The sequence below is a fragment of the Amblyomma americanum genome, chromosome 4, assembly GCF_052857255.1.
Source record: "Amblyomma americanum isolate KBUSLIRL-KWMA chromosome 4, ASM5285725v1, whole genome shotgun sequence".
NCBI lineage: Eukaryota > Metazoa > Arthropoda > Arachnida > Ixodida > Ixodidae > Amblyomma > Amblyomma americanum.
The window spans coordinates 182518548-182544055 of record NC_135500.1 but is presented as its reverse complement, the minus strand read 5'-3'; the positions used below and the strand labels follow the sequence as shown (position 1 = coordinate 182544055).

At 49.9% G+C, this 25508-nt stretch overlaps 1 protein-coding gene across 2 annotated transcripts in view; it reads right to left on the bottom strand.

Annotated features, from left to right (window-relative positions):
- Nucleotides 1-624: 624 nt before the first annotated feature.
- LOC144128813 (inverted formin-2-like) overlaps nt 625-25508 on the bottom strand; it is a 57113-nt gene continuing 32229 nt past the window's right edge. Inside the window, exons 5-16 of one of the 2 annotated variants that reach the window (XM_077662545.1) lie at nt 24574-24820; nt 21689-22076; nt 19747-20043; nt 17921-18081; nt 17109-17273; nt 16128-16385; nt 13618-13796; nt 12851-12971; nt 11891-12055; nt 10395-10476; nt 6062-6114; nt 625-1174 (exon numbers count right to left, since the gene is read on the bottom strand). In XM_077662545.1, the coding sequence (XP_077518671.1) occupies nt 1142-1174; nt 6062-6114; nt 10395-10476; nt 11891-12055; nt 12851-12971; nt 13618-13796; nt 16128-16385; nt 17109-17273; nt 17921-18081; nt 19747-20043; nt 21689-22076; nt 24574-24820 (2149 nt within the window). In that variant the 3' untranslated portion in view covers nt 625-1141. The remainder of the gene's footprint in view (nt 1175-6061; nt 6115-10394; nt 10477-11890; nt 12056-12850; nt 12972-13617; nt 13797-16127; nt 16386-17108; nt 17274-17920; nt 18082-19746; nt 20044-21688; nt 22077-24573; nt 24821-25508) is intronic. The other variant, XM_077662544.1, reaches the window with a different exon arrangement.

Below are 25508 nucleotides of genomic sequence, written 5' to 3'. Positions count from 1 at the left end.
ATATTTCGGAGTACATGAGACTAGACGGTAAGGTTGGGCACCAGCAAGGCTTCCCGTTGCAGTCGAATGCGCAGGTGTCCGATTTTTCACAGTGCATGAACGCTATGGAGATTGAGTTTGGCCATTAGACGCGCTAGTGGCCCGTGGAAACTAGGTATCTGTCGGCGGAATGCGCGAATCTGTCTCCTGCGGGGACCATTCATGGACAGGAAGTTCGTCTTCGGTCACAGCTCGAACGTGAAAGTCAATAAGCGCGAGAGCGTGCATTCTGCCAGTGCTACCCCCAGCTTTGACGTCACAACTGTTACACGCGCAGGCTGCAACGGTAACTACTACAGCTTAGTAAACATAGCACAGCTTAGTCGAACCTGGCTTGATTTTATGCCACATGTGGTTATGTGAAATTCTGCCGCATGTGGCAGAACTCCTTACATGGTGAGGAGGGCTACTTATTTCTCGTATTCTCGGTTGTAGAGAAACAATTTGTTTCATTACATCGATTGAATCTATTTGTGTCGTTAAATTGTTTCTCGCGCGATTTTTTTTTTCTGGGGGGGGGGGGGGGGGGGGGCATGGCAGATATTGCTGTAGTGTGTGCATTTGACAGTAATCGACAGAAGCAGGAACAACCAAAGACACGTTTATTGCTCCCAAAGTTGAGCACAATCTCCGAACGCAATTTATATACGTTGCCTGTACATGTGCTGACAAAAAAATAATAAAATCGCCGGCAGAACACAGTACGAAGAGGCCGGTCACAACGAGGCATGAACACTTGTGGCCCGCACTGAGGCCTATACTGAGCATTTTTACGTATACTGCGAAAAACGCGCGCGTAGCAGTTCTTGCTTTTAACATTCTGTACCAGCATATTGTTTTTTTTTTCTTTTGGCTCATGTTAACTGACACTCATTAGCTTCAAAATTGCGTGAATGTGGCAGAATTTACGCTTTAATTAAAATCTCCAAAATCTAAAACGAAAATTTCAATAACTTAGTCCTGACGGCAATAAAGATTTGAACTTTCCCCTGGCCACCGTGGGGCGAGACGATCGCGCCGCATCATCAGGCGGGCGTCTTGCGCAGCTTGAAGCTTCCCTGCCGTATCTCGGCAAGCAGCCGGTCGACGATGCACTCTTCCTCTACAACGGAGGAAGGCGGCTTCTTTGCGTGTCCTGCGGAGAGGGGCGCGACAGATACTGTTAGCCAGCGCGAACCACGGCTTGACACAAGTGGTCGACGGCATGACCGGATTAACCGAGGAACACAGCCCTTTATTCGGGCTTTTAATGAGCGGGTACCAGCGTCTGACCGCTGGTGTATGGCTACGAAGGAAAGGGACCCTCTGTATTCATAAGGCGGAGCTGAGATTGGACTTTTGTTGCAAATATTCGTTCACTGGAAACCAATACACCAAGAAGCTTTTGCGAAAACAATGCGGTAACTACTCTCCCTGTTGTTAGATAATCAATTTATCGTGACCCTGTCATCCGCTAACAATCCTGGTAAGTTTATGAAAGTAATCACCCTAACCTACCGTAAGTCCCGGGTTCGATCCGAGTACCGGAGGGAATACTTTTTCATTACGAAAATTTCAGAAAGCTGTGTGCTTTCGGCGGTATATATGTTGCGAAATGCATGCCTTTTCAAAGTAGCGGTATGGTTGGCCTCGGAAGTATGTCGATTACAACTGTGCCGCTGTGAGACGCTAAGTGGCTTAACTCTGAATTGGCAGCCAGTTCTCACGGGAATGAGCGGACTTTAATGACATGTTATTTGCGTCTAACTGCACCTGGATCTGTTCTCAGAATGTGATTGCACGGGCGCCAGCGTAATATCGGGTACTCGCACTTCGTAACTGCATACTGCCACAGAAGATTATTAAAGAGACTTGGGAAAAAAAAGCGTAAAACTTGTGCGCTGGCTGACGTCTGAAAGAACACGCCACACATGTCGCGCAGTTCGGAACCATTACACTTTTCCACGCAAAGTGACTTGCGAGAAAACCGCGTGACCGTGAGACCGCTGATTCGTGCCAGCAGCATCTGATGCATATCTTTTCATCGTTATAGCTACAAAAACAAACTGACAGTAAAAATGGCGGCATTATTCGAGTGAAGAAAATGTAGCCAGTGGTCATTAGAAGCAAAGAAAGCACAGGCAAGTGTAGCTGCTGTGAGCGAAGCATTATGTTCAGATTATAATCCGTGTAGCTAGTTTTCACAACATGCACACACGAAAATGGTATGCAGCACAAGCCACAAGGATGAGCGCCTCGCAACCGGCCACCAATGGCCGTGTGCTATCTTTTCACTCGTTAAACAAAATTTTCTTTTAAGAGCGCTATCACCATGTTGTCCAAAGAAGACAAGAAGCAAGACTGTACACGGCGGGCAACATTGATAATCGCTTTGCTTCAGCTACTACACTGCGCTGGTGCGTTCCTTGGCGGTCCATGCCTGCAACTTTACACCGCTCATTTGCTCGATCCCGGCACGGTAGCATGCAAGCTGCGTGCAGATCGCCGTGCTGCTTCTTTTTCCCGGCTACTCCCCGCATACTGCAGTACCTCCTCCGTCTTTCGTCCCACTTGCAAAGCAAGCAGCAAGTGTCAGTTCCCATTGCAAACTATGGCGGCATCCGCCTTACGTGCATGCAAGCGTCATCGAGCCCCGGACAGCATGCCGCACTAAATGCGTGACCGCGACAGGGATGGTACTTTGGTTCCCGCGGGCTGTCCTTTGACGTCACAGCCCGGGGCAACCAAAATCTGAACTCTAGGAGAAAAACAGTGCTGTAAGAAATTACATAAATCACATGAGGGCATATCTTCTACAGTTCTGTCACATCCACATCGATGCGAGCGTGCGTGCAGTAAGGAATGCATACAACGTGCTCCGTTCGCTTAACTCCGCAGAAGCACGCCGGCGTGCAGGTTGCCCCACGGTAAATAGGTGGCAAGAATCCACTTACATTTCGCAAACTGCATGCAGGAATAACCCCGCAACAGTACACGCACGGCTTCGTGACAAGCGGCTTCGCTACGGTGCAAATCATGCACTTGCGACGGCGTTGTTCGACTGACGATGCACACCTGTAGCGTACCGTGTACCGTGTTAACGTTACCGTTACCAGTGTACCGGGAGCCCGCCCTGTGCCAGTGCGCACACGCTGATTGGTCTCGATGCGGCAGGCATACGCACGGCTGCCGGGTACCTGGCGCCCTCTCGCGCCCTCAAGGCGATCTGCGCATGCGCATTGACGGTGCGCAGACACCCGGAACTGCGGTAACGGTAAAATGGTACACAGCATGTCAAACGTGTCTAATTATGCTGCGTTATTGATTTTCCCCCGGCTTTCCATCGCGACGGCTTGTTTGAACCTTCTAGTCGGGCACCTTCATTCGTACCATGCCAGACAGCCCTATGGCTCTTGAAGCGTTTGCCGACCACAGTAAAGGCAGCCGGTCTGGCACCTTTGGAAGTGCAGCTTAAGTTATTGAGTGATTTGGGATTTAACAACCCGAAGTGATACACGAGCTTTGAGGTATGACCTAGCGGATATATAGCTCCGGGTTAATTTAGACCACCTCGTGTTCTTCAGCGTGGCCTGATATCGCACGGGTTACGGGCGCCTTTTGCGTTCTGCCTCCATCCAAACGCGGCCGGGAGGTTCCTGTGTATCGGAGCAGTTTGCATAGAGGGTAGCGCCCCCGAGGGAGCTAATATGTCGTTGCGAGTTTTGATGAGGAAAATTTAAAAAAAATGCGCCAATTATATTGGCCCTTATGGACCTTCACAGCTCATGTACCTTCACAAAGACGTCTAAGGACGCTGTCATATTCGACGTTGGGCTGTGGGAGACACCTGCCAACACCTGTTTGTAGAACAGCAAAGAGCTTGGGTACGAATGAAGTCGGTGTTAGGTAGCTCCTGCACCTACCCTGCAGCTCAGAAGCCCCCAGCCCCGAGAGACGTGAAAAGGTACCCGAGGAACCGCTTGACATTAGAGCTCAGGAGCCTCGGCTATGATGCACAGCGCTGTTCCACATACGTTGCCGTACAAGAAATTCCACGGCTGTTTCATTCTGCCATGATGTCGATCTGTAAGGTGGTTTTATACGCGCACGAAATGCATGTCCGTGCATGCCGCATCCGCTGACGGTGCTCCAGTCTCTGGCTCTGTTGCCTACGAGAAGCGCTCGTGTGCTGCACGGGAGAAGACTAAAAAGTTTAGAAGCGTTCACCACTCATGTCATGGGAGCTCTCCCATCTGGGCTAAAGTAGCCAGCACTGGCGAACACAGCATTGCGGGTGGGACAGAGATGATCACGTGGCTACTGCGCCACGGAGTGACGTAGTGGTGGGCGTTCCTGTGCGCGCTCCAATGACCCGCGGTTTACGAAATTAGCGCAAGTTGGCCAAAATTTGTTGAGCCACAGCGCCAAGAGTAACCGCATTCTCAAACTTTTAAGAACTGATATTGTTGTTACTAATGGGCAGCTACAAAGCTCTAGTTGCAACCAGACTCCGAACTGTAAAAGCTGGAAAGTATTAGAAATTATTTAACCAGATTACAAGTTGACGTTATTCGCCTGTTTCTAATATCCGGCAGACATCGTCTTTTGTGTCAACGTTTAACATGTTTTTTTTTAATTTTTTTCTTCTCTCATGTTTAATGCACATGTCGTGTTGCTTTGCTACGTTATATCTGACGTCGCTGCGGTGGTCACCCAGCCCGCCCGCAAGCACTGTATGCCTAGGCGGGCAATGTTTGTAATAAGGGGAAAAAAATTGCGCACTAAAGTACTATTATTATACTAGTACAGTCGAACCCCGGATACTCGAAGCGGAATTGTGAAATAGTTGCAATATATAAAAAATGACAAAAGCTAAGCTTGTGTGTAACCTTGAAGCAATAATACATTGCACCCATAGCACGCTAGTGACGCGTCCTTTGTAGCGACGTGCAGCCCGCCAGCGTGCGCACCGCTTGCTAGGCCTAACGCGCTTAGCATCGAAGTCGCAGCGGACGGTGCTTTGGAACTAGCCACTGCCTATCATAAGATGTATGATACTATTAACGATACAGTATAAACAGAATAAACTCAATAACCAGTCGACAGCGCCTTCGGAAGCGAGTCACGCAAGGTGAGGTCCCCTGCAAGGCTTCAGTTAGGTTGGCTTCACCGCATGAGAGCCATGTGGAGTGGAAAATGACTACAAGAGACCATTCTCTTCGTCACGCGGTTTACAGCGCTGGCGCAGCGAGCAGGTGGCCAGGACGGCACAGACAATCCTTACCCCCGCGCGAAAAGTGATCGAAGAGCGCCATTGGGAGAAGCGCCACTTGCAGGGGCGCGGCGCGCAGTTCGATATATCGGACGTCCCGCTGAATGAGAGTTCGATAACGCAAACATCAGTGCTATACTTTTGCACGGGATTTTCAAGGAGATAATCTGACTGCTCGACACGACTAACAATTCGATTTATCCGGGCTCGACTGTATTACGATGCCGCAAAAGCCATCTGTGTACCTTTAAAAAAAATTAAAATAAGTGGTGGGCTTCGCGGAAACAGCCGCTATATCCGGGTCTTCACGAATGCACTGGTGGCTGTCGGTACTGTAAGCTTGTTAGGCAACTGAGATGGCACGCACTGAATTCGCCACCTGCCTAATGAAGCGTAAAACGAAGGTGCTATTTTTCGTTGACGCAGCCAGCATTTGACAAAGAGATTACTATGACGGGTTCGAGCGAAAATATTCCCTCATGCCATCAAAACTGATATCGACCTAATAAGTAAAGAGCGCGGCGCAGGATCGAACCCGGGTCTCCAGGAATGCGTCACGCCTGACGCATTTTCTGCATTTTCATTAACACCAATAAAACGGCCTTCCGCAGCTGGCCGATTAATATCGCTACAGATGTGATCTCTCATCTAAATAAAGTAACGCCGCGCGAGAAGGCATGCAGGGCAAGCGCCAGGAGCAGGGAGTGCTATGTGCGCATGCAGGGAAAAGTATACACCTCCACCAAAAAGGGGTTACGGTTAGTGTCATACGTTTCTTTGAAGCAGCTGCATCAGAAGCTGGAAAGACTGTGATGGCTTTGCGTCTGCCGGAGAACACAACACAGGACTTCACAATATGAACAATGCGAAACACCAACTGTGAAACAGAGAAAAGCGGCTGCGTGGTCACTTGCTGCTTGTTTGGAAGTGTGTCATGTAGAAGCAGCAGTGCAATATTAAGCGTGCGTTGCACAAGACAGAGCAAAACATACAATGCTACTTCTCACGTCACATCTTTGGCCTGCAAGAAACACATCACAACGCGAATACGTTCCGGCTAGTATGCGTCCGCCACCTCGGGTGTCGGGTGGCCTTCGCCGCGTGGTTATCGTATTATAAAAGTGGCTCTGAACAGGGGCGTGCGAATATTTTTAAAGTTTCGAATAGCGAGTCGAATATTCTCCTATTCGATGAATGAACCGTTGATTTTGCGCAGTCTGAAGTATCAGAAAAGTTTTCGAACACGTCTCGAGTACCGTATTTATTCGTATATTGGTCGATACGTCGTACAGATCGTCCCCCAACTTCCGGAGCCAGAAAAGAAAACAAAATGTCCGCATTGTATTGGTCGACCAATGTAAGCTCTGAGCCGCCAAAACGCAATTTAGGCGACCGACACAGCGCACCATATAGCGGAGCTCGTCATCAGATAGACAATCAGATACAACTCAAGAACGCAACGGCTTTTCCCCGTCAAAGGACCCCCTTCCAGCCAATGGCGTAGGTCGATTCTCATGGCCCTGCTAACGTGACAATGGAGAGAGGGGCCTATACCCGATCATAGAGGGAAGGGATTATACCCATTCATCTACCACTCCCTGCTTTGTCACACTAGCGGGGCCACGAGAATCGGCCGACGCCATTGGCTGGAAGGGGGTCCTTTCATGGGGAAAAGTCGTTGCGTTCTTGGTTTGTATCCGACAGACTTCGCTGCTTTTCCCAGCATCTTACGCACTTTTCGGCGACATCGAAATCGCGTATACTGTCCATTTCTTGACGCGTCCGTGCGTAAGAATGCTTGTCCAAGTTCGGGAGGCATGACTCGCGGCGCGGCTGAGCAACATAGAAAAGTGTTATGTTTTGCAACGATGCTTCTATTTGACTGCAATCGCCGCGGTGTTGGCGCTGCGGGGCTACGTTCTTATCTTCATATCGGCTTTAAGTGAAAATCTTCTGCGCGACTCTTTTGAAACCGGGACGCATGAAACCTGCGTGCAGTGTAACGATGTCAGCATCTGCTGTAGTTTGTGAAGGTAGTCATAACGCAGAAATGTCAGCATTAGCACCGTTTGCTTCATTATCCATTCTTATTCTGAGCGGTTAGTAAGGTTTCCGCCTCGTCTTGGCCGTGATTCGCGTATTGGTCGACCCCCGGGTTTGTATAGCGCGATTTAGAAAAAAGCAGGACGAGTTATACCAGCGTAACTATACGGTAGTTTCCGGATAGTTTCCGAGCACGGCGACGTTCTATTACCTTTCATGCCGTGCTTCTTCATTTATTGCATTCGTAAATGAAATGAATAAAAAAGTACGGCAAGTGACGCAACGCCAAAGTTACTCTTCTACAAGCATTAAAAGCGAGTCCACGCACGAGAGCAAGAATCCCACGTGAACGCGACAGTGAAGTGCTTGAGGCGCGAAAGGAAGGCTGCAGCGTGAAAGGGAGCTTAGCGCTCCTCATTGCCTTCACTACCAACTTTCAGTTGCAGTAAAACTTCAAATGGCTTTGGTGTTCAAGTAATGACAGCATGCTTACCTAGTCCAGCTGACTACACTATAAAACGCTCGCAACAGCATGCTCTTGGAAGCCATGTACACGAAACACCAATTACAAATAAAATTGTTTTTCAGGTACATTTCCGTCCTTAAAAGGAAACAGCGTACACAAATTAGAACACGACCCCCACAATATTTGATTTGCATTTGATTCAGTTGACTATTCGGCTCAGGTTCAGGTGGCTATTTGACTCGAATTCGATTCGATTTTGAACCGCACGCCCCTTATTATTAATGTTTCAAATGTTTGTAGTGCTCCTTTATGTTACAGTTGAACCTCGGTATAACGAAGTTGAAGGGACCGGGCGATTACTTCGTTATAGCCGCAGCTTCGTTATAACCAGTGTTGACCGAGCTTCCAAGCGGAATCGTCATTCCTTCGTTACATTCATTATTTCGTTATAACGAGGTTCTAATGTATTTTAATACAAAAACGCTGTCATGAAAATCCTCTGGTTGGTATAGGCATTGTAATAAGCTGCAGGAAATTGTCAGAAAATAACTGCGTCCGGTGAAACCGGGTACCCATGCGCATTTGGTAAAAGCCGGTACCCGTGAACGCGGTTTCTCACGGGTTAACTTTCCTTGCCCACTGAGGTAACGATTTGGGCCCCGGAACGTATTCGCGTTGAGAAACACCGGCCAATCTCAAGCGACACATTTGACAATGCGCGTACAGAAGTGGCACACAAATCCGAGATACAGCGGTCATTTGCAGTGTGCACCCACATCGCAGTACCGACAGCTTCCATATAAGCTGGCCACCGTTGACAAGGTTTCAATGGCATTTTGTTGAAGATAAAAAAATTTGGATGCTTCAGAATAATGATTTATTGTTCAAGTTTGCTTTTTAAAAAAATTACTACCCAGTCGAAAAATACGACAGAGCAGGTCCCAATATACAACAGAAATTTCTGTCGTTATGACAGATTTTTCTGTAGTATTGCAAAGTTGTGTGTTGCGACAGAACTGGGTCGGTCGTTACGGCAGGAGACTGCTCAATACTGCAGAAAATCCTGTTGTTCCGACAAGAATTTCTGTTGTCATGTCTCAGAATACCACAGGACAATGTGTTATGACAACTGAAAATTTTCTGTGGTGTTTTTCGACAGGGTAAGCTGGTTTACGCTCGCAAAAGAGCAAAGAAAAAACGAAGGTGCGACAGACCATAGAAAGCTGTTGGATATATTTGCATTCAGCTCTTTTTCATCTGACCAGAAAACAGAAGGCCTGTGATGACACCTTTCTCGGTGGTACATATGCACCGAATTCATCAATTCCGAGGTTGACCTCTGAGCCGTTTTTGGTACATGCGTAATTCAACTAGGAACTGCAAATTTTGCTTTCCTGGTGAGATGCAAGCAAATTTTTGCTAACGGGGACATGAATACCGGATAGTATTACTGGATAAAAATATGTTAATTTTCCTCGTGTTTACATTTAACCCAGTATGTAATGCCCGACATATCACCCATGGTACAGAATGTACGAATGTGAATAGCTTTCATTTCTTCGTGCAGAACTACATGAATTACAAGCATAATTGGTCTTTTCCTACATATTGATCATATCAAGGTCAATGTGTCACCTACCATAGGTGCATGAAGCTTGCTGAAAGATGTATTCGCTCGAAACCTAACCCTAAAAGCAAATTAGCGTAAAATTTGTGATCGCAATGCTGAAAGGTTTTTCATTTTGCTCTTGAGTTACTGTGTGCGCATGCATAATTAAGTGCAGTTTTTTCGTCTTTAGGTTTTCATAAATCATCAAAAGTAGCTAATTTTAATTATGCGTAACAATCTGTTTCGCAATAAATATTCGTTTCTGCATTGAAGGGCCCATATATGATGAAATCTTTGAAGCTAAATTTTGTCCCACATTTTCAGTGCCTGGGCATAACAGGGTTAAGAGAGCACTGCCCGATTACTCTGCAGCAGCTTGCTAGTAATATAAATTTTGAGAGCTCTTGGTTCGGACGACTGACAGAAGAGATTGACAAAACTATTCTGACGTAAGCACAGTTTGCCACTAATAGCCTTATGACTGGCCAGCTCCAGTACACCAGCCAATCAGAGAGCGCTAGTTCTTGTGTGAGATAAACGTGGCGAATCTCGCTTCAGATACAGATTAGGTTGTCGCGTCGCGAGGGGCCGTTAGCAGAGCACGCGCATGTCTCTTCCAAGGGCAGCCAGGCTAATCAAACGAGCGTGTCTTTCAAACGATTAAAGAGGAACTCGATACATGTCCCCTAAGGTGCCAGTAACACCGACGTCGCGTTGCAAACAAACCGCAGAATTACACAGAAGAAGCCTGGTGTTAGTGGTCAAACTCTGCAGTGTACTGTGAGCCTCTTCAGCTGCACACTCCATTGTGCAAGGTTCTAACGGGCACATCGAAGCGGGGTGCCCTAAATGAGTACACAGGCAATACAAGGAAACCGCAGAAGCGTACAGGGAACCATTTACGCGCTTCCCGCCGGCCGGGTGTGGTCCCTCGAGTGTGGACGGCGAGTGTGAAAAAGCGCCCTCCGCATGTGGGAGGCACGTACCTGACTTGCCCTGGTCGGTGCCCATCCGCGTGATTTTGAGCTTCTCCGCTCGTTCCTCCAGTTTGCGCCTCTCTTCGTTTTCCTGCGACGAAGAAAGGGTGAAAAAGGGGCGGGCTGTCACTCGAAGGTTCAAGGATGCAGCTTCACTGCAAGCGCGTTCACCCGGGAACAAAAGTTTTCGGACCACGCTTACAGCCAAGAAACTAGTCTTCCTTGCGGCCTACAGGTGGCAGCTTGGAGTCAACCGGTTTGCCAACCGGGAGTCAACCACTTGTGTCTTACCTTTCGCCCCAGAATGTAAGCACTGCTGCTTTTCCTATCCAAAAGCCCGAGACGCAGTCTTTTCCGCAGTGCTTTCACGACCATCGTCCGGCACGTTTGTATGCACTAGTCGCAAAATGCACGTTTGGAGACGACGTGACCATTTGTACGCATCATCCATGCCCAGCGTACATGCCCAGCGTTGGTTACAAAGCCTTCCTGTTCTACAGTTGTGGCAGCTTGGTCAACTAGGTAATTCATGCTCTATGAAAAGCTGTGCGACACAGCAAGGGGTGAAGAGTGCGTCATCAACTTCTTGCGGCCCTATGTGTGTTGCACTGCCCTTCGTAAGAATAACCTTTCCTGACACTCTAAACACACTCCTTTCTGTTTAAACTGTCCCCTAGCGCACTTCCTTTTATAAAATGGGCAGCTTACACCCTTTTTACTCCCACCTAGGTGTTTCGTGTTTATAGTGGACAAGGTCCGCACTTGGTGATTTCAATAGACGTTTTTAGCATACCGGAAGACGTACTGCCGGAGACGTATACCGGTTTACCGGACCCCTCCTGCGCACGCGCAGTAACTCCCCCTGAACCCCAACAGTGCCACTGCGCATGCGCAAGAGGGGTCCGGTAGACCGGTATACGTCTCCGGCAGTACGTCTCCGGTATGCTAAAAACGTCTAATAATGATGGCGGCGCCGTGCAAAGCTGGGCATAGAGGCCAACTGAAGTTTAGAAACCGGATGTACTGTACATGAGCGCGACTGATGAGACTGACCGCCATTTAGTAGGTGCACGTTGTTCGTACAGATCGCGGTTCCCTGCTGTCATGAGGCGCGCTTACAGGCAGCCTGTTTGGTACAAAACTGCATGTCTGCAGCTAACGCATTAAGTCGTTTCACTTGTCTGCGCACTGTCTGCGTCACTTTTCACGACAACAAGGGCAAGAGAAAAGAGGATGCGTTACAACGCTGAAAAACAGCGTAAAAATGAATAAACGCCGAACACGCGCAGGAAAGCATTATTAGATGCACAAAAGAGGAAGTACACAAGGAAGAATTAGAAGGGAAAAAAAAGAATTGTAAGTGCAGGCGTCACCTTCAAGATACATATTGTTCACTTGTTCCGTTCGATAGCTCGCTTGTGCATTTTTCTTTCCGAATGCCAGCTGCGAGATACAAATGTTGCTTGCGGAATTAATTTGAACATGCTTGGAGGGGCGCAGCTCACCTTCTGGGCCAGCTTGACCTTTTCGCAGAAGTTGTTGAAGATGTGCAGGCACTCCTCGACTGAGAAGCGGCCCTCCTCCTCGCAGAAGTGCTCGGCGAGTCTGCGCGACAGCTGCCCGATCTGGTCGAAGCTGGAGGACAGCTCGGCCAGCTGCGCCTTGGCCTCCTGCTCGCGCCAGAGGGCGACGAGAGTCAGCGAGGCCGCTTTGAAGAGATCGCGTTGCCAGACTGCGTGCGAGCTATCTCGTTAATCAAATCGAGCATGTGTTGACGTCACTTGAGAGAACCTTCGCCAGCGGTTGGATATACGCCTCTTAGTCCTCATTTCTGACACGCGGCTGCAGCTTGCTCGACTAGTGATGCCGCGACAGTGTGATACTGGCTTCCCAAGAGTCGGGGTAAATAGTAACTTGTGGGGTTTAACGTCCCGTAGCGGCACACGGGATACGGGGGACACCGTAATGAAGGGCATCGGATTAATATGCTATGCAACACCTGAAGTTATCTTAGCGCGCGTTGACATCACAAAGCACACGGGCGTTTTTTGCATTTCGCCGCCATAGAAATGCGGCCGCCGCGGATAAGGTCGGATGCCGCGACCTTGGTGTCAGTACGGTCAAATGCAACAACCGCGGCGGGTTACAAGTCGGCAATCGATCCTTCAGACTGGCCATGGCAAGTAACGGCGCGCCAGTATAATTATTTTACGCTTTGGTTCTCTGGTGGCCTTATGGTGCTTGATCTGACGTGCCAGTCACGCACACCAGATGCCACACTCTGAATAATTACCTGAATTTCGACAGAACACTCAGCGTTGCATTTGATCACCGTCACTAGAACATTAGCGCAGCAAGCACACTCGTCCTTGTGTGCGTTCGTTTGGCTTTCGGTTGGTCGTCTTTTCGCCAGAGTGAGAATGGGCGCGTGAAAGCAGTTCCAGGGTAAAAACGGTTCCGCTTACGTTCACAAAGCTGCTGAAGTGGCGCTTGAAGTCGGCGTCGCCCTGAGGGAGCTGCCTCTCGAGCCTCTCGATGCCCGTCGACAGTTGCTTGAGCTCGGACCGCATGCCGTCCAGGGAGAGCCTGCGAAAACCGGCAACGAAGGTCTGCGCTTCTCCCCCGCCCAGAGGCATTCGCTCGTGCACGGACGAGCATCACTATCCGCGTTTACATTAATGCGACAGAAGGAGTTCTCAGACGATTTTTCGAGAGAAAGAAGAGGTTTTGAGAAGGAAAGGCGCGACGAGTACTCTTCTGCTCTCTTCCTCGACGTTTTTGCACTTTGCCTCAAAAAGTGGACTGGAGTCGACTTCTGTCGCATTCACGTAAACGCGGCTGCTAATCACACATAAACTGCCGTGCTGCTTGGATTTTACAGGGACAGCTGTTGAAGACCCATTTCTTGGGTTTCGCGTCGTAGTAACCGGAGGGTTGCGCATAGCGATGACTGCAGTGCCGCCTAGCGTGCACCGCAGTCATCGGCATCCACTGCAGTTCCCACGGTACGCTTCCACAGGAATGCAGCCTCCAATGCAGTTGGGAATCGAACCCGCGTCCTGACGGCAAAATGTTTATTCTTATTGCGCCGCGTGCTTAATGTTCGCGGTGCACCACCTTAAAGGGACACTGAGGACTAATAAAAGTTTGCCTGTATCGATAAAGGTACCGGGTTCGAATCACAAAGGGACCGCTCTAACCGAACACAGCTGTCACAGTTCCCGAGACATACCTGGAGCACTGGCCCAGGTGGCGCAGGTCCTTCGTGAAGGAGAGCGTCTGCGCCTGCTCCTTCTCGGCGATCTCGACCAGGAAGTGGAGCAGCGTCATGCGCGGCTTGTTCGAGCGAGTCTCCAGCAGCTTGGGCAGTGTGTTCAGCCGGAAGCCGAATGCGTTGCCCGCGTAGCTGCCCTGAAACACGTGGGGGCCACTCTCAAAATGGCTGCCGCGCTCATCTCGTCATTTGGATTTGATCCGACGGAAGAGGAACCGGCAGCATAGACACTGTTCTGAAACCTTGCTATTAGCCCCATGGACTTATGCATACGACGACTCGACGCTATAGACCGTCATTACTCAGGTCCTGCTAGTACAGAAACGACGATGGTAAGTTTTCTTTCGGAATTGCAAGTTAAATAGCGTGGAGTATAGACCACGCTACTTCCAGTGCCGAATAATGAACTTATTAACCCATTTCTGGCATTTCGCGGGGTCAGTCGTGTCTCCCAACGCTTATCTTAGAAGGCATGACATATGGTATTGAGCCGCAGCTTTATCCCTAATTGGAGCATCCGACTACGTCCTTCCAGCAAGCCAGTTCAGATCTGAGTAATAACTTTTAAGCTCTTAGCAAGGTATTTTTTTTTACATGGGGCTCACAAAAATGACAGCTGTTCAATCAGTCAAAGTAGCGAGGAGGACGGTGGTGACGAAGCTAGATTTATCAGTTGCGCAGTGCCCCGACAGTCATAGTGCGCCGACCACAAAATTGAGTTAAGACGAACTGAGTTTAACGCGAATGATGTATACAACATTTGCCAGAAGGTTACAGCCCAGAAGTGGCTTACTGGCTTTCGCAGTGCGGAGGACCAAAGTTCCTCTTACCTTCGAGAGGCTTGGCATTCTGGGGATGCATAATGAGCCACACGGAATGGCCCAGCAGTAGACACCTCCCTCTGGGCTTAACTTTTGACAAAGGGTGCACATATCTGTTGCGTTAAATGGTCTAGAGTAATAATATCCACTATGGCTATTAAAGGGAAACTGCACCACTTTTTGAGAATTCCGCGATATTCAAGGACTCAAATCTATATAGGTTGTATATATAAAGCATAGCATGTTTTTTTGTCGCGAGCATTTAAAATGCTGGTGTAATCAAAGATTAGATTTTGGGCTTCTTCTGACAGCACCGGAGAAGCTTCGTGTGACGTCACGGACAGTATGATTTCAAATTTCCGCTACCGTCAACCGCACCCTGCCATACGTTGTTGGATACTGCCTAAGAACGCTCGGCGGGTTTTGCTTTCGCTGCAGGGCGTTGGTTTTCTTCCTTCAAATCAACCATTTATGCGTTGGAAATGAACCGATGACGTCATCATGCGCCCCCGCTTGGCGATGTGCGGTGCGGAGAAGGTTGCGATATTAATTGGCGACTACGTCACAATTTCAAATGCCAGCCCAGAAGGTCGTCGCATGCTTCATCTGTAAGTTGCATACATTCGACCCCTTTAAGTTCGTTGAACTCTAAAACTCCTGCAGTTGCCCTTTAAATGAGAAATATAAACCACTTACACCCGATAAGGATTGTAGGTGTTTTCGTTAACTAAGTGGTTTCTCGCCCAACAACAATGATTAGAAGAAATCAACTCTAAAATAGAAGGAAATATTCGAGGCCCTTAGCTTCGTACTTGAAACGTTTTGTCAGTGTGTACACGCAGTATGTGATTGCCAATTTACCATGCTCTTGACGCTCCCGAGGTTCCTCGTTTAACAGCAAAAAAACTGTGCACTAGAAGCGTGTGGCAGATTTGCAAGTGGAAAAGTACTAGCTCCACTAATCTCTCTGAACCTGCTATTGGGCCAATTTCTCAACCAACTGCCTTTGCCATTTCTGCAAAATACGCGCGGGTCTATTTTCCTCTAAGAATCGCAAAGTGAGAGGCCAGGGTTTTTACACATCTATTTCTTTTGTCACTGTGGGGCCGTGCAGTCAGTCTTCACGTTGCCCTCAATGTTGGAAAAGAAATAGCATGTAATGTAAACTTTTACATTCCTTTAATCAGCTCTTTCAACTGGGCCATCCGCCGCTTCGTGGGAACATACATAGAAGCAGCCGTCAGCACCTAGGCGCACAGTTCAATGCAGGATGTGGAAACGACAGAAGGGTGCCTGATTTGATTCTCAACCCAACTTTCAAGGCACAAGCTGAAGTGATAGTAGGAAAGAGTCGAAGGTCTCAAATACTCATTCAAGGTTGCTTTAAAAGTTGAAAGTGGAACTGTATTGTCGTAGTTGGGCGTCAGTTTCACTCGCGAAGCTCCTGCGACGCGCATCTAATACTGAGGTGGCAAGAATGCATCTTCTTCTCTTGCCTCGCCAGATGACGAAACACAGCAGTGCTTAGAGGAACATGCTGCTCAACAATGCGTAAAATCAGAGCCTTCGCGGTCCAAATTCTGGCATAAAGGTAAGGGAGCTGTGCGGAAGAACATGACGAAGAAAGGCCGTTGGTGGCTTATTCACCGAGTTGATGAAGTTGCCGGTGATAAGGATGAGCTTGAGGAATTCCTTGAGGCTGCGATTTGTGAGTATCTCCTGGCAGACGCCGATGTAGTTGGTCAGCTGGGGCCTGAGCGCCTCGACGCTGGGCGTGAACTCCTCCATCTGCAGCATGCCGTCCACGTAGAGCGCGTGCAGCCGAAGGTCGCCAAGCATCAGGAAGAACTGCTCCGCCTGGCCCAGCTTGCTCCGGTCGCCCGTGTACGAGCGAAGCATGCTCAGCTGCATGCGGAAAGCATTGCCTCGAGTGATCCACAACAATATTACAAGCGTAGACAGCGACAGATAGTGAATTAACAAGCTGTGAACAGTGGATCATTTGTCTTGTTTCTGACTGCGAGTACAGTGACAATAAGAGGAACACAAAATTCAGGAACGGTCACAACACTCATCCTAATTTCGCTTTTGCTGCAGTTTGAGCTGTTTACATACGGAGAGGAACGTTCTCTTGCGTCTTCGAACAAGCCTGCTTTGCGCGTAAAATTACAAAGGAAAGATTGAGAACGAGTCTGACATTATTACTCGAAGTGTACAAATGGGTGGTGTACAGATAGGGTTATTCAGCTCATTTGGTACCTTTGTTACTCCTGGCAGATAATACCAATTATAAACATGTACTTGTGTGTCTTAAAGTATCCATCACGAATAGTCGACAGCCACTTAAATAGCCTACCGACGTGGAGACAAAATGCTTCCACCAAGTTATTGTGGTAAGCTACACCCAGGGTCCTATTGTATACAGTCAGGCGTGCCGTGGGATCTGCAAGCTAGAGTGGGGAAATTTTATACACCTCAAGGCACAGCAAACTACCATAGGGGAAGAAGAGCAAGATGCGAGGCAGTGAAAGGTTACTTCATCGTGACATCCAAGCGAGAAACGGTTTCCCGCGAAAACGTACGCCCATTTCGTTTGATGCAATCTCACACGGATGCATGCGTCCATACCTCGTCTGGCTCTGGCAGGATTTTCTGCAGCATCCGCAGGCGCTCCGAGCCAATTTCGCTGGACTTGCAGGAGCGAATCATGGAGACGATTTCTTCAGGGCCGGACTTGAACTGCTTGAGGAAGATGCAGACGTTGAGACTCCGCTTGCCGTCCAGCAGGTTGAGCTGCGCCGCAGACCGCGCATCATGCAGAGGTCAGATTTGCTACGACAAATTCGGGACTCCTAGTTTCCCTGGCTGCCACCGGGTGGCGCATGTCTTTGAACATTAAAAAATAGCGCGCTTACGTCGTCCGTGACGTGAGAAAGACAGAGAATGACGGAGTGACTGCAGAACAGAACGTGACAGGCCACTAGGGTGACAGGCACTGTCCGGGCGCTGCCCCGAGTCCTGGCAATGGCGCAACGATATGAGGACTACGCAGAGATGCATGCACGACGCATGTTTGCCTTGTGCTTTACTTGTGCCTTGCGTGTCGCGTTGAACCTCCTCGCTGTATACGCACTACCATGGAGGAAGGAAAGCTGAGGCGCCCTCGCTATCCGAGCTGCACGACAAAAAGTGTGTCGGAAGTCGTGTTTTTGCAAGGGCTACTGGGAGTATTCGGCCGATGGCGCAGCCAATAGTAACGCTTGGCGCAACAGCGTCGTCTGCATCATCGTAGTCTGCGCATATGCAAGCGCGCTGAGATGGCGAAGGTGTGCCGTCACATCCGGCTTCTAAAAATGTGATGTAACGACCTCTCCCAAATTCTTTCCTTCCTATACTCACTGTATCAACTGTAGGCTCAGAACAGAGCAGCCATCGCTTACCAGCGCTGGTTCCCTCTTCTTCTTCTTGTCGGGCGCCTTCTGTGGCGTCGTGGTGGCCGTCTTCTGGCAGAAGAGCTCCTCCACTTGCTTGAAGTTGAGCTTCCGCTCGACGTTCTCCTCCTGAGCTTCCTTGGTGACGTCACTCCAGATGCTCTTCCCGCCTGGAGCGAAAGGAGGGCATCGCCTGAGATTCAGTCGACACGCACTCGCGGAAAGGGCGCCATGCTGAAGACTCGCCCCTGCCTTTTCTCTTCTCTTACCCTGAGGACATTACGCCGCTGCACCTGCGCAAGTGCAGTGCGGAGCAAAAGACCGATTCCCTGCGCATTTTGCCTTTTCGCTATGGGCACCTGCTACATTGAAGAGGCGCAGGGGAGGTCTTTGAAGAACAGCAGTAAACATAACTTGCGCATTATGGGAGAAGCATCACACCTTTCACGCTATCATCACCATCATCATCATCAGCCTGACTACACCCACTGCAGGGCAAATGCCTCCCCCATGTCTCTCCAATTAAGCCCTGTCCTGTGTAAGCTGCGCCCATCCTATGCCTGCAAACTTCCCAATCTCATCCGCCCACCTAACCTTATGACGCCCCCTGCTACGCTTGTCTTCTCTTGGAGTCCACTCCGTCACCCTTAAGGACCAGCGGTTATCTTGCCTTCGCAGTACATGCCCTGTCCAAGCCCACTTCTTCCTCTTGATTTCGACTAGGATGTTATTAACACGCGTTTGTTCCCTCACCCACTCTGCCCGCTTCCGGTCTCTTAACGTTACACCTATCATTTTCCTTTCCATGGCTCGCTGTGTTGTCCTTAACTTGAGCTGAACCCTTTTCGTTAGCCTCCACGTTCCTGCCCCGTAGGTGAGTACCGGAAAGATGCAGCTGTTGTACACTTTTCTCTTGAGGGAAATTGGTAAACTGCCATTCATGATCTGAGAGAACCTGCCATATGCGCTCCACCCCATTCTTATCCTTCTGCATGGTTATTTCCCTCTCATGATCCGGATCAGCTGTCACTACCTGCGCTAAGTGGACGTATTCCTTTACCCCTTCCAGCACTTCATTGCCAATTGTGAACTGCTGTTCCCTTGCTAGACTGTTGAACATTACTTTGGTTTTCTGCATGTTAATTTTTAGACCCTCTGTACTACTCTGTCTGTGTATAGTCTGCGTCTAAACTAAAATCCATACGCTACTAACTAGCCTCACATTTTCACGCAGCGTTTGTGCCTCCCTTGTTGGTCAGCAATATTTTTCTAATCACTCTTTGTGCACAGCGTTGATACGCTCCAGAGCCCTTAAGCCAGCATTCTATATACCTCATAAATCTGGGGTATGAGCGCATCATTTGGATTGATTTTCTGGGGTTTTAACATTGCTTTTGCTTTTACGGGGTTTAACCTCCCAAAGCGACTCAGTCTATGAGGGACGCCGTAGTGGACGGCTCAGGGCAATTTCAGCCACCTGGGGTTCTTTAACGAGCACTGACATCGCACAGAACACAAGCCTCTAGCATTTCGCCTCCATCGAAACGCGACCGTAGCGGCCGGGACTGAACCCGCGTCTTTCGGGTCAGCAGCCGAGCAACATAGCCACTGAGGTGCACCGCGGCGGCGCTTGTGAAAGGAGGCAGTGCATTTCCACTGCAGAGTCGCCTTGTCACAGGTGACTTGGCAGGTGTAACGGCTCTTCATTTGCTTCCCCGTTGCCGCAAGTGAGGAGGCTTTCAACCTTCTTTTACCGCTCCTTACCTCACGAATTGTGACAAACAAGCGCTGTCCCAAATGAAACTATACGCCTGTCCGGGCTAAAGGTCACTCACCGCAGACCAGGGTGTCCGGCACCTTGGTCCAGTTGAGGGTCTTCATCTTCTGCTGCGGCTTTGGCAGCGTGTGGAAGGGACCCGGAGAGACCGGCCCGCGCGGCGCCGACTGCAGTGTCTCGACTTTGGACGGCACGATCATGGTGGCCAGCCCGTCTCCGTGAGGGCTTTGCATTGGGGGTGGTGGCGGTGGTGGTGGTGGCGGTGGTGGAGGCGGTGGCGGTGGCGGCGGAGGAGGAGGCGGTGGTGGGGGTGGCGGTGGACAGGCCGGTGCTGAGGTGGCCGCCACTGGCGGTGCTGACGGGTAAAAAAAAAAATCTGAGTGCCTTTGAAGCAGGTTGAGAGAGAGATTGTTGATGCACACAAAAACTTTGGTCACAAGTGGAAAACGATGCCTGCTTCCTTTTGCTTTTTATTCGTTATATATTTACCATATATTGCGAGAGGAATGGCCATGTGGAAGTCGGCGTAGCAAAGCAGCCAAGTACAACTCTACAGCGAGAAATAAATCGTTTCAATGCGCGATCTCTAAAGGTCGGGTTTGAATAGCCGCATCACCTTGAAAAGGCTGATACACGATGCATAGAGAGCTGGGGAAGGTAAAATGGACTAGGCAACAGGAAATGACCAAGGAACAAGAGAAATGTCCCAGTCCGCTAGCCAACAATACTTGTCTTCGTCCTCTTGTAGAAACGTAGACTAGCGGATTGAGGCTTCCATCCCGACGCATTGTCACTTTGCGTTGTGCTGAATTATCAGAGAGGTACACCCAGTGGTGCCGAGCGCCTCGGTTCCACTTATTCTGCGGGGCTCCTTTCGCCAATCGGTTCACGGTGACGTTTAACGCCGCCCAAGCTTTCATCAACCTTGAGCGGCGCGTACGAGCCTCGACTCGGTATCTAATGGGGACGGGACGAAACACGCGTATGCGGCTGCCATAAACGTCCACCTCTCATTATGGGCAGCCATAATTTGTTGCAAGTGATGTACCCTTGCTAGATTTTTTTTTTCCAAATAGATACCCCACACAGCGCAGCCAAAGCGCTCCGTGATCCGGTTAGAGACGCGGGCGTTCGCGCCCGCCTTGGCCGAAGACTGAAAGCATTCACGGTACGCAACCCTTCGCATGACTAGCACAGGCAAAGTGGGCCGCCGTCTCCCAGGGGCGGTCTATGGGTCACTCCTGGAGAGGGCGAAAGTGGGGAGCGGTCTCTCTGAACTATGTATTTCTGCAACGTAAATTTTCTCGCTAAGGAGGGGGGAGGAGACCGCCTACACCGCTAACAAGTAAGAAACTTTGCATAGGAAAACCATGCACTAATTTTTTTTTTTTTACATAAGCGTGCTGCCAAATGTCAAATATTGGCGGAGTCGTCCTGTCAAGCTACGCTTCGCTTCGAAGCCGCTTTTTTGTGGCTGCTCCTTTCCTAGTACCGAGGGAAAATAAACTCATTATTATTATTATTATTATTATTATTATTATTATTATTATTATTATTATTATTATTATTATTATTATTATTATTATTATTATTATTATTATTATTATTATTATTATTATTATTAACAAACGCTGCTGGTCTGCGCCGCCCGTGTGTCGTACTATGTCCGCATTTTTACTCATTCGCTTCTATAAGGAGTATTCACTTGGCGTGGCAGACGCCATTTTGGCGTACAGCGCGCAGCTTTAGCAGTACAGTCCGAAACAGGTGGCGATAAGCCGGTTAGACACAGCAGGCTGCCTTTCGCCGTTCTTCATGTACACACCAATATGGCGGCCAATGCGGCTCAGTTGAATACCCCCAATAACAAGAGCTCCAACTGTACTCGACGTGTCCCGCGTACAGGAGACACGGTTCCTGACAGAAGCCGGCGCTGAGGAGTCAGAGAATAGGCAGAGAGCACTGGTGCCGCGCGTACGTGGTCCCTGTGTAGTATATACCTGTTTTGGCCGGCGGTGAAGCCTTGAGTCCCTGCGGCTCGCTGGGTGCCGGTGGCGCGGGAATGCGTGCCGCCGAGCGGCCCGCGTCGCTCACGTCCGAGGCCCTGCGGCGCCGGACCTCCGGCGACGTCTTGCACGCGGTCGGCTGGACGCCCTCGGGCGCCGCCGACGAGCGCAGCACCGACGAGCGCGTCAGTTGCGTAGAGCGTGGAGATGAACGCTGCGCCGCGGCCGCCTCGCTCTGGCGGGTGACGCGCGTCGCGTTGGGAGACCGGGACACGCCCGTCTCCGCGGCCCGACGGCTCTGGATGACGGGAGAGGAGGGCTGAGACCTCCGCGGCGTCGACGACTTGGACCGGTACGATATGGACCGCGACAGGCCCGACACCTGCGCGCGCGGTGGAGGGCATCCGCGTGTGAGCATCCGGCAGCGTGAAAGCCGCGACAACGCACGCAGACTCTCAATCAAAGCGGTATTTCGATGGCACAGCCATTCGTGCAGGCCGTTTTATGTAACACAAACAACAACGTAATAATATGCTGGTTCTGTTCACGAATACGTCTGCGAGGGAGTGACGTTTCATTTTTTTCTTTCGGCACTGCAGGGTCATTGGTGTCGTCCGCCACCACCTATGTCACCGGGAAACCGCAACTAATGAGAGAGGAACAAATGAAAGGATAAGGAAACGTTACAGAATGCTGCTCCAGGGACGTTTTTGTCTCTTAATCGATTTATTCATTCGGGATTTAATCGCTGCTGCTGCGTGAAAAGTTTCAGTTACCTTGCAAAAGGCCCTGAGAAATGCTAAACAATGCGGTCACTGGAGAGGCAGCTCCATTCTAAACATTTTCGACGCACTGAGAACGCACTGAACCCCACATGGTCGGGCGGGTGTTTGGAACAGTCTAAGCACGAGTACACCTATATGGGAGTAAAAAGGGAGTCAACTGTCCTCTAGCGCTCTCCCGTTTATAAAACAGAGCGCGCTAGAGGACAGTTTACAACCTTTTTACTCCTTTCTGTTTAGAATCTAATATCACCAGGAATTCGGAAGAGCTTCCAGCCAGCGGAGCTAAACCTCCAGCAGCCTATCACGTGGCGCATGGACTTGACCTTAAGCAAAAATAGCACGTTGAAATCATCCGTGACCTAAGAAAGGGAGCGGCGGGGTGGCCGCAGAACAGAACGTGATAGGAAAATCTGTTGAAAATTAATAATAATAAAAATAATAATAATAATAATAATAATAATAATAATAATAATAATAATAATAATAATAATAATAATAATTGGTTTTTGGGAAAAGGAAATGGCGCAGTATCTGTCTCATATATCGTTGGACACCTGAACCGCGCCGTAAGGGTAGGGATAAAGCAGGGAGTGAAAGAAGAAAGGAAGAGAGAGGTGCCGTAGTGGAGGGCTCCGGAATAATTTCGACCACCTTTCGACCACGTGGGTATCTTTAACGCGCACTGACATCGCACAGCACACGGGCGCCTCAGCGTTTTGCCTCCATAAAAACGCAGCCGCCGAGGTCAGGTTCGAACCCGGGAACTCCGGATGAGTAGCCAAGCGCCCTAACCACTGAGCCACCGCGGCGGGTGGTTGAAAATTGAAAATTGGTTTCTTTAGAGAGGCAAAACGCTAAGGCGCCCGTGTGCTGTGCGAAGTCAGTACACGTTAAGGATCCCCAGGTGGTCGAAATTATTCCGGAGCCCTCCACTACGGCATCTCTTTCTTCCTTTATTCTTTCACTCCCTCCATCCCTTCCCTTACGGCGCGTTTCAGGTGTCCAATGATATATGAGACAGATACTGCGCCATTTCCTTTCCTCAAAAACCAATTATTATTATTATTTTCTTGGGGTGGGCGGTGGGGAGATGATATGACGCAGTATCTGTCTCACATATCGGCTGACACCTGAACCTCGCCGTAAGGGAGGGGATAAAGGAGAGAGTGAAATAATAAAAAAGAAAGAGGTGCCGTAGTGGAGGTTCTCCGGATTAATTTCGACCACCTGGGGATCTTTAATGTGCACTGACGTCGCACAGCACACGGGCGCCTTAGTGTTTCGCCTCCAGGAAGAGTAAGTGTTTAATGTAAAATAAAAACAAAAAGGAAGGTAACCGGGAAAAGTGGAAAATTGGTTTTACCCACCGAAATATCTGAGACAGATACTGCGCCATTTGGTTTCCCCAAAAAACCAGGAAGATTGGGAAAATGTTTTAGGGAAAGGAAATGGCGCAGTATTTGTCTCATATTTCGGCGGACACCCGAACCGCGCCGTAATGGAAGGGACAAAGGAGGGACTAAGAGGTGCCGTATTTTCGGCCACCTGGGGACCTTTCACGTGCACTGACATCGCGAAGCACACGGGCGCTTTTTTCGTTTTGCCTCCATCGAAACGCGGCCGGGTTCGCACCCGGGAACTAGAAGCGCTTGCCCCGAATCCTTGGTAATGGTGCTGCGGCAGCATTCCCAGCGGACTGCAGTGTGCATCGCTATAGGCGCGGGACTTTGACAGAAATAATAATAATAATAATAATAATTGGTTTTGGGGGGAAAGGAAATGGCGCAGTATCTGTCTCATATATCGTTGGACACCTGAACCGCGCCGTAAGGGAAGGGATAAAGGAGGGAGTGAAAGAAGAGAGGAACAATGAGGCCCCGTAGTGGAGGGCTCCGGAATAATTTCGACCACCTGGGGATCTTTAACGTGCACTGACATCGCACAGCACACGGGCGCCTTAGCGTTTTTCCTCCATAAAAACGCAGCCGCCGCGGTCGGGTTCGAACCCGGGAACTCCAGATCAGTATTGACAGAAAGAGTGGCGCGCTTTGCCCTCGGCAGAAAGTGGCGCGCTTTGCCCTCGGCGGTTCGTACCTGCGTGATGAACCTGAAAATGTTGAGCTTGCTCTTTGGCGGCGGCGAGGCGCGTTCGGCGAAGACGTCGGCGTCGCCCTCGCTGCCGCCGCGGCAGCTGCCGTTGGCGGCGACGGAGTCCAGCCGGGCCCGCTCCATGGCCAGCTCGGGGGGGCTCAGCTTGGGGCCCAGCGCGTTGTACAGCGGCAGCACGGGGCCCGAGCCCAGCTGCTGCGACAGCCGCTCCAGCAGCTCCCAGGCCAGGTGGCTGCGATGGCGAGGGCTGCGACCAGCTGCCACGCACAGCCCGCGCTCAGGCTCCGCCGCGCCACCGCCCACAGTCGCGAATTAATTCATGCACTACATGTGCGCTATATATAGAGTTACCGAGACCCGCCTCGCGTCCCTGGCACAGCTGCGAATTTTCCAGGTTCATTGCCGTGATTCTCTTAATCCTGCCCGCCCTCCTGACACACGCGTATTGAGAGTCAAGCTGTTTGGGCATTTTCAACAGTATGGAATGTGGGCTCGGGCAGAGCATGTAATGCGAACGCAAGATAACCGCTGGGCCTTAAGTTGGTAACGGAGTGGATTCCAAGAGAAGGCAAGCGTAGCAGGGGGCGGCAGAAGGTTAGGTGGGCGGACGAGATTAAGAAGTTTGAGGGAATACAGTTGCCGCAGCTGGAAAAGGACAGGGTTAATTGGAGCGACATGGGAGAGGCATTTGCCCTGCAGTGGGCTTGGTCAGGCTGGTGATGGTGATGGAAAATGCCGTGGCTTGCATGCTCACTCCAGACCGAGCTGGAAATCTGTTTAAGTAAAGCACGATGCCCTTCTGAAGTCAGCGTATACGATGTCGAAGAATGAATCGTTCACAAAGCGCAGACGAGTATGCTCCACTCAATGACCGATGCTACACCGGCTGCCTTTTCGCGATGACGACTAACGAACACTGC